Source organism: Cygnus atratus, chromosome 3, assembly GCF_013377495.2.
Source record: "Cygnus atratus isolate AKBS03 ecotype Queensland, Australia chromosome 3, CAtr_DNAZoo_HiC_assembly, whole genome shotgun sequence".
In the NCBI taxonomy this organism is placed as follows: Eukaryota; Metazoa; Chordata; class Aves; order Anseriformes; family Anatidae; genus Cygnus; species Cygnus atratus.
Genome location: NC_066364.1, coordinates 68155890 through 68165328, shown reverse-complemented (window position 1 = coordinate 68165328; position 9439 = coordinate 68155890). Strand labels below are relative to the sequence as shown.

General features: G+C 38.9%; 1 protein-coding gene across 6 annotated transcripts in view; it reads left to right on the top strand.

The window, feature by feature from the left end:
• The window catches only part of LOC118244146 (coiled-coil domain-containing protein 170-like), a 61029-nt gene that overhangs the window by 510 nt on the left and 51080 nt on the right, over positions 1-9439 (top strand). For 2 of the 6 annotated variants that reach the window (XM_035538940.2, XM_035538942.2), the window contains exons 1-5: positions 4-141; positions 1283-1388; positions 1932-2173; positions 3610-3775; positions 4771-4863. In XM_035538940.2, coding sequence (XP_035394833.1) covers positions 92-141; positions 1283-1388; positions 1932-2173; positions 3610-3775; positions 4771-4863 — 657 coding nt within the window. In that variant the 5' untranslated portion in view covers positions 4-91. Of the gene's footprint in view, positions 1-3; positions 162-357; positions 479-1282; positions 1389-1931; positions 2174-3609; positions 3776-4770; positions 4864-9439 lie in introns of those variants that run through there. The other 4 variants (XM_050709527.1, XM_035538943.2, XM_035538944.2 and 1 more) reach the window with 4 other exon arrangements.

Here is a 9439-nt window from a genome sequence, read left to right as displayed (position 1 = left end):
GCGCCGCCGCCGGCCGCCGCCGCCGCGCCAATAACGTCCGGCTGCCGCGCCCGGCTTCCGGGAGGGGGCGGGGAGCGAGGGGCGGGGCAAGATGGCGGCGGTAACGGCCCTACCGGTGCCGCTGTCGGGCAGGTTCAAGGGGTGCGTCCGGGCGCGGCGCGGTGAGAGGAGGGGTGCGGGGGGTGGGGGTCAGAGCGGGGCTCGGCTGCGGCTCCCGGCCCGGGGAGAGGCGGTGAAGGGGCGGCGGGGCCGGGGGATGGCGCCGGGCGGGGCGAGGCGGAGCTGGGGGCGGCCCTCGGAGCGCTCCGGACGGGGCCTTGCGCTGAGGCGCCGGGAGGCGGCGCTGCGGGGCGGGCGAGGCGGTGCCGGGCCGTGCATGGCGGTGCTGGGCCGCCGCTGCGGGGTGCGGCCTGGCGTGCCCTGGGGTCGCTGCTGGGCTGCTGTGTGGGTCTCAGCCCCAACGTCACGGCTCCGGCGTGTACGCCTTAAAATAAAGGGTGTTCTGCAGGAGGTCCTTGTTAACGTCTTTCTCGGTGCCCTTCTCAACAAACAAAAGCACCGTAAAACCCTTCACGTAGAGGGAATGGCCTCAGTTTGTGCCAGGGGAGGTTGAGGTTGGAAATGAGGAGACATTTCTTCTCAGAAAGAGCAGTCAGGCATTGGGACGGGTTGCCCAGGGAGGTGGTGGAGTCACGGTCCCTGGGGGTGTTCAAGGAGAGGCTGGACGTGGTTTAGTGGGTGGCATTGGTGGTAGGGGGATGGTTCGACCAGATGGTCTTGGAGGTCTTTTCCAACCTTAGTTATTCTATAGTTCTCTCTATATAATTACATATATACACCTGTAAGTTCATTTATATCTATCTAAGTAGCTGTAAATCTATTTATATATGAATTCACATGTTGGGGAGCAAGTACTGTGGATTTGTTGTTATAAAATCAGTGCAATGTAGCATACCTAAACCTTACACGTTTCTCTGGGCTCTTAATTTTAAATTTACTTGTCTTTACATCTGGCTAACCACAGTCAGATCATGTGTTTTAGCCTGGACTCGACTACTGGAATTACCTCTGTCAGGGCTAGTCAGTTAATGTTTTTTCCCTGAAAAGATGTTTTTCTTCAAAAGTCAACCAAAGAACCCTACCAATTTGAGTTCTTTTTTTTTTTTTGGTGTTAACTGCTTTAAAAGCACACACACATTTTTAAGACCTTACGTTTATTTAAAAATAGAAGATACTTTATCATTTCTGCTCAGTAATAAAATTTTGATCCTTTCCTTTTTAGATCCTTTGCGTATTTTACAATTAAAGACAGACTGCCCCAGATCCTCACAAGAACTATTGATACTCTGCATAGACATAAAAATGAATTCTTTGAAGAACATGGTGAGGTAAGAGTAAGGTGTCTTTTTGCCCCAAATATTTTTCCCTAACTGCTGAGACCCCTTCTATGATGTGTTTTACTGGTTTCTTTCATTGCTTGGCTTTCTTATTCTTTTTATCTGTTCTTCTTCTTGGCCATCTTTCTTGTAGCTTTTTTCATTAGTTTCATAATTCGTCTTCCTGTCCTACCTTTTTTCTAACCTTTCTGTTCTGCAAGTGTCTCATTTTCTTTCTCTCTCTTTTTATTTTTTTAAACGATGCTATGTCTAATAGACTTACCGTCTTCTGAAGATGACAGTTTCACTTTTCTGTTGCCCTCTAATGACCAAAAGGTCCAATCTATAAAGAAGTCCAATGCGTGATTCACTTTAGGATGATATGCGTAAAATGAGTATCATTTACCCAGATGCGTTTGGTTGAATCAAGCTGATTTTTTGGGAACTTGTATGTAGCAGTTGAAGCTTATCGCTTATTTATGCCTGAAAACCACATCTGCATTTCTAGAGGATTAAATGTTCAGAATAGGAACTTTTGTTCTTCACTTATTTCAGAAGGGTGTTGAAGCAGAGAAGAGAGCTATATCTTTCCTTTCCAAATTACGGAATGAACTGCAAACAGACAAACCAGTGACTCCCTTAGAAGATGAACTGCCTGATGCCACGCTGTGGAACCAATACCTCGACTACCAACGAAATTTATCAAATGGAAATGGAGGACCAAGCTGGTTTCAGTCTCCTTGGTTATACGTAGAGTGTTACATGTATCGACGAATTCATGCAGCATTAGCACAGAAGTAGGTAGTAATAGTTTGGTGTATTACTCTGCAAAATTATTCTTCCCCCTTTTAATTTTAGGAGAAAGGAAGACATCTGGGGACTAAGATTTAAAAAAAAAATAAATTAAGCTTTTCCATATTCCTTTTCCTTTGTTTTGCAGCTCAGATTTAAAATTCTTCTTTCATTGAGTAGATTTTGAAGTTTATTGTTATTTGTTATGATTCAATTTCTGCAACTTAGTCTACATGAAAACTAAAGTTTGACTGTGTAGCTTGCCCTTGCAGACTAATGTAGAGCAGGGTCTCAAAGTGATTTAATGTATCTAAAAGGTTTGTTAGTTTAGAGTTGTCTCTTAAGGCGTACATTCATCTAAAATACATAATAGGAGTGCCACCACCATGTTGGGCATTCTAACTTGTTTGGCTGCTTGAAATCTGAAGTTTTTACTGCAACAGACCCGTTCATTCTACACCATCATCTTAGTTACAGCAGGGTTTGCAGGCCATGCATTGCATCAGACTTCGGGAGCTGATCCTGGTTAAAAATAACTTTGAAGGAAAAGTTTGTTGTGCTGGTACTGTGGAGAGGTGCCAGTACAACGTAATGGGGTAGGAATGAACAGTTTAATTGCCTGCTGCTGCCTAAAATGAAATAAAATGAGATATGTTATGCACAGTGGACTTGTCCGTATTATTACAGAGACGAAAACACAGTAATGGGTTTCCTTGTTTCTGCTGGTATATCAGGCCCTTGGAACTCTTGCAGCAGAAACTTCAAATATGACATGGATGTTTTGGATTGTACTAAAAAACCAGATGCTCTTCATTAGTAAGCTTTAAATTTCTCAGTCTTTATTATTTTGCTGCTCTTAAGCATATGGTTGGATAGAGGTTCAATCATTTGTTAAAACTTGTAACAGCAAATACGATTCTTATTACATAATGAGTTTCTAGTTCTTAGATATTACAAGAGCTGAATTATTTTGTCGTCTTTGTCATGTTAGTTTTCAAAAGTCCTAGTTAAAAGCTTTCATAAGAATGACATCGCATCACTGTAAGAGACTTTGGTATGGGAAATACACTTCAGTAGGCACAAATGCAATTTAGGCCAGCAATTCACTATGCTTGTTCACTTGCATTTTGTAGTTTTAGTCCTTTGTATACAAAGAATGGAGTTCAAAATTGTTACAATAGGGATTGAACACTTATTCGCTCTCAGAATTGCTAAAAATATGAAGGTGTCCTGTATGCTATTTGGTTTAGTAAGGTGCGTTACCAAGCTTTTATTCAGATGTCTAAGAATTCACTGTGACAAGTTAAAGCTGGAAAATCTAACCAGTCTAAAACACAGTCTAAAACCACTGAGCTCTGAGCTTGCGTTTTCATGTGTTTCAAGTGCTGTCTTGGAAAATGTGGACAGTATGTTAATATATTCTTTCTCTGCTTACTTTTAGCCCACCTATCGACAACTTCGATGTATTTAAAGAAGGAAAGGCTCAAAATTTCTTTGAATCCCAAGGGGCTATTATTGCCTTATGCACTTACTTTCAGGAGCTGCTTAAAAACATCAAAGATCTAGATGAGAAGCAACTTCAGGAGGAGTTTTTTAAGTTACTGCAGGTAAACTAGTAGTGCTTAACACAAGACTAAAGTATCCCCTCTCTGTAGCAAATGAAATCTTGAGAGTATAAAGAATCTGAATTTCATTGGGAAATTAAAAAAAAAAAAAAAAAAAAAAGGCTTTTTTGCTTGTAAGGGTGTGATGAAATCCTGACGGCCATACTGTATCACTGCACTGGAAATATTTAAGTTTGATGTTTTCCTTATACTGCTGGTCTTCATTGTGTATTTGAAAACCCGGCTTATTCTCCCTCAGAAAACTATCTCTAAAATAAATTTTATGTTGAGTTCCAGAGGGCCTTTCTGTTGTTTAACTGTAGAATTTTAAAACAGTTAATTTTACTGACACTTTAAAAGCTTTAGACTTTTGGAAATAAGCTAGATGTCACTTTGGGCCAGAAGTGGTTCAAAAGTTTACAACTGCACCATTCTTGGAAAAAAATGCCTTTGGGTAGAATACAGAATATCACAGGGTTACAGTAAGTTCGTTCACTGGCAGCAATGCACATGGACTATGTGACAAAACTTTATAAAAAGCTCATTAGAGTGTACTTAAAATACTTGATATTTTTATAAATGGGTATTAGTTATAGTTCTTACTTGGCTTCATGTAACAAACCAATCACATTTTATTACTCCTTTTTTTGTCTTCCCACTGCTGTTTCCTGGAGTTATAGTGTGGAGAACATATTTTTTAAAGCTTTCTGATCAGTGTGTTTACATTGATCTGACTCTTCCATTTTTGTCAGTTCCGATGCATGTTTCTGGTACCTGCATAAATACAGAGCCTTGTTCGGTTCCTTCCAAGATTTTTTTTTTCTGTGTTGAGATTTTTGCACAAGAAGTTGATTTCTGTTAAAGCTTGGAGGAAAATGTGGAGTCCGTGTCTTCATGTCCCTAAAATAGAAACAAACAAAAATCTTTAAGTACATGCGAAGCTTAGAATGTAGCTACAATGAAACTTACCAAATGTTTTTGTTTCTTCCTCATTCTAGGTGTCATTGTGGGGCAATAAGTGTGACCTTTCTTTTTCAGCTGGTGAGGACAGCTCTCAGAAATCTAGTCCTCTACAGTGCCTGGAAGATATGGTACCTTTTATCTTAGTGAATGATATGGAAAAACTTTGGTCACTACTTATAAATGCCAAAAATAGAAAAACAGATAAATGTAAAGTTAGAGTTGATATAATCCTGGATAATGCTGGATTTGAACTTGTAAGTGATTTTGTGTTGGCGGACTTCCTGCTATCATCAAAGCTAGCTGATGAAGTCCATTTCCGTGGAAAGAGTATTCCATGGTATGTGTCAGATACCACAAAGAATGATTTTAACTGGACTATAAAACAGCTTCAGGCAGCTAATCATATGTGGATGTCTAGATGTGGGATAAACTGGGAGGGCAATTTGAAAAAGGGCGTTTGGGTTTACCACGATCACATGTTTTGGACTTTGCCACATGACTTTTCCAGTATGGCTGAGGTTGCTCCTGATTTGTATGCTGATCTACAGAAGTCAAACTTGCTTCTTTTTAAAGGTGATCTAAACTATAGAAAATTAACAGGGGATAGAAAATGGGAGCACACGGTTCCTTTTCATCAGGCCTTGAACAAGTTTCATCCTGCACCTCTCTGTAGTTTGAGAACACTGAAATCTGACACGCAGGTTGGCCTGAAACCTGGACAAGGTGAAGAGATTCAGGCTTCTGAACCTGAATGGATGATAAGTGGGAAATACGGGGTGGTTCAGTTTGATGCTGCTCTCTGACTCCAGTTCTAATGTTCTGGCAGATAGATTTAGTCAAAGTTTTAACTCTGTTAAAAAGTTTAACTTTCTCTGTTCTATGCTTGGCTTCAGCAATTTTTTGTTCTTGTTTGCACTTTTTCTTCCAAACAATTTGTTGTTGTTGTTCCACAAAAGACTTTGGTGTTCTGTAAAAGGTCACAGTTTACATAAATCACTCTGCATTTCAACATATTTTGTGTTCCTATTGTCCAATGTCAGCAGAAGATATTTAAGGCGAATATTTGGTTGACCATAATTTTTTTCTTCATCTTTGGGTATGAGGGTTTATGCCTACCAAGTGAAAAATCTACTTTGGAAACAGTTTTTTCAACTGTATCTTTGCATGTATTTACTTACTTCAGGATATTTTGTTCTCCATGTGCCATGAATTGCATGAAAGTTAATGTTTTAGCAAGAGCACAAATGAATTATTTTGAATATGGTCATTGCAGGACCATATTTTAAAACTGCTTGAAAGAGTTTACTTCTACTTTTTACATCAATTGTTTTTTATGTGCTGCTTGTGTCAATTGACAAAGTACTTTCATTGTTTTTTAAATGGTTGTCTTTATTTGAAAATAGTTACCAGTACATTAAGAGATGAGTTTTTGGGTGATATCTGGTAAATGTTGACTTTAAATTTGAAAGTTAAATTTTGATTTTTAAAATAGAAGTGGATGTTGCTAGCCATTTTGCCTGTAGGAGGGGATTTACCCCATCTGGTAAGAAGATTAGTAGGAAAAAGGACAGTTTCATTTTAAGAGTGGGGAAGGTTTTATTTATCTAAGAATAATACCAAAAACAACAACAAAACACAGTTACCTTGCTAACTGGATTTTAGATTTAAAAAAACTTGAATTGAAGGTGGCCTGTCTACCACCGGTGTTGGTGGTTCAAGCATTGCTGCCTCTTTCAATTGTGAACATTTTTATTGTCAAATATAGTGCTTTGTATTTTTTTTAAGAAGGATGCCACATTTTTTATGGGGGAAATAAAACCCCAGTTGCACTGAGAAGTACAACATATGCTAAAAATACACGGGCTATACAGGTTGCTGCTAATTAGAGTTATGTCCCATTTTCTTTTCCTCCACCCCAGTCTCAGTTTACCTCACTCAGAAGTTGGGGGAAACTTTGGAATATTTTAGTGATTTTTTCATAGTGAAATGAAAGGGGAAATGCATTATCTGTTTCTAAAGGAAAAATTAAAAATAGATTCTATCGTCTTATTTTTGTTGTTTGAAATAGGGCCTTTTTGGAGGGCTGATATGATGGCAGTAATAACTGCAGGTTTGTTAGAAAATAGCAAAATTTCCCACAGCGTCTGTCTTTCTGTCTATGCTGCTGTCTGGAGCTGCTAAAATGAGCAGGGCTTGCTGCTGGTAACCGAGGTTGTTACGTTACAGAGAACAGGAGTAGACCGTAGGTAGAGAAACTTCACCTTCTATTTTATAGATACAGTGAAATCTTATACAACAAAAAGGAGGACACTGTAGTGTCCTTACTTGGCTACATTCTGGAACTGAAGAAACGTGTGCTCTGACAAAGGAATCAGAATGTCTCTGTGGTGGAAGGTGAACTAAAAGCGACTTATGCACTTATGGTTAACCTAAGACAAGGGTAAGCTTTGGTAGGTCTAAAGCTATTTTAGCCTTTGAAAATGAAGCTGGAATCCCTTCTGGTCAGTGAAATCACTGGCAAGAAATGTCTTGTTTCTCATTCTGACATGCAGAGAATCAGCTGGTGCTATGAGATACTGTGTTCCTATAATAAAGATCAATATAATGGATAAACGCACTCCAGTTGCTGATGACTTTGGTTATTTGCGTTTGTGGTGTTCTTTCTTCTCACATCTGAAAGTATGCTAATATTTTAAAGTTGCAAGGTCAATAGTCAAAAACTAACATGCTAGAAATTTCAGGTGGCAATATGATACTGAAGGTGGGGTTCTAGTTTTGGGACCTGAACTTGGTTATTTCCTTTGTATCTTTGGCTTACTGCTTCTAAAGGATGAATTCACATTCATCCTGAAGCATTTGAATAACTGTAAGTTAGAAATCCAGTCAAGAGAGCTAAAGGTCAGATGGCCTGTCTTTGTCTGGAGAGAGCTCAGGGAGGCTCCAGCTTTGGTGCTTTGATAAATACATAAATGACATGGTGAGTCTGGGCAGTGGAGCCCCAGTTTCTCATCTTTGAAAATGCTGTTAACTTGTTTCAAATGCACTCTGAAGCAACAACTTTGGGTCAAGAGCAGAGAGGTGGATGTTGTGGAATACGTGCAATGAAAACTCCCTGCCTTGTCCAAGGAAGCAAAATAATTAGCAGAAAGAACCTGATTGTCTCAGGACAGCTTATTTGTGAGGTGCTCACTTACTACTGGAGAGGTTTGAAAGTTGTAATGAACAAGAAGAGAAAGGGTTGTTTCACTGTTGAGGCAATGCCTCGAGGAATAGATTTGCCTCTTAGGCAGTCATTACAGATGGTGAGAAACTTGTTCACATTTTTCACTGGATGTTAATCTGTCTCTCTATCCCCAGGTTGCTTTCTGGCTCTTCCTTCTGGGAACTCAGTGCAAGTCAGTGAAAATTAATATTCTAAAGTCATGATAAATAGCCCTACAAAATGCTAAGTCATTTAGGAAATGCATCAGTAGTTTGTCAGTTTTACTGAATCTTCTCATTGCAGACTGTTGCATTAACGTTTGTGGGGAAGTAGGATATTGCTTTCATGATTGTTGTAAGATGTAATTCTTAGATTAGTACTTGATGTCACATAGACTGCAAAATGATTTTTTTTTCAATTAAGTGAGCGCATCTTTTACCCCTCACAAAGAAAAGTTTTGCAATTAATAGTGTGACAACATAATTACATCAAGAATGCACATCCATTAATTCCAGATACATAACTGCTTGGCTTCTATAGCTGTAACTGCAAAGTGTCATTTACAGACAGGATGGAATATGCATCACATGTTTCCATTTGTTGGTTGGCTGTTACAAAAAGTTTACAAAAAGTAAAATTCAGATTTCTCGTAAAGAAAAGAAGCTGGAATGCCAGTGTTATGTTCTCCAATGCTATAAGGTAGTAGCAGGACTGTTACTCTGAGGTGCTGTGCTCTGCTTTTGGGTTAGCTAAAGGTTAGTTGAAAATAGTGTATCCATTTAGGAAGTGCTTTCCTAGGTATTCAGCCTTAACTACTTGTGTAAGTGGAGCTTCATGAAAGGGAAACATGCCTACTGTGTTCAGGTGGAATATACTGTTATTAGGCAGTATAAAGAATATGTTATAATAATAGCATATGTTATAGCATAATTATTTTCTTGATTGTTCAGGAAAGTTGCTTCTGTACATCAGTTACAACTAATTGCCCAAAATGCTTCTACAACATACCTCAGGAGCTACTGATTTGTATACCCAAATGCTTGAGGTTTTCTTTTCATGTGCCATTTGAGTATTTATAGCAAAAATAAAGGCATTTTCAGTAATTCCAAGGACCACCACCGACCAATGTCTTTTGACTTATATATATATATATATATATATATATATATTATTTTTTTTGTTCTACCTCTTGAGAAACTGTATTTGTAAATCAGTCCTTGAGAGGTAATGATGAGTTCCATCTGTGATGAAACAGGGGAAAAGCAGGGTCACTGGCACAGCGAAAACCAGTATAAAAACTTAAAATACATGATAATTTGTTAGGTAAGATATATACAATAATTCTGTATGTATTTGAGGCTGTAAGATGAGTTGTGATAAACTGATCTAGAAAATAAGCTGATGGTATGACTGGAAACTGATTTAAGAATATTGAAATAAATGATATACTTCTGTGCAAAAGTCAAACGTCATACTGTTTCAATGGGTGAAAAAGCCAACTT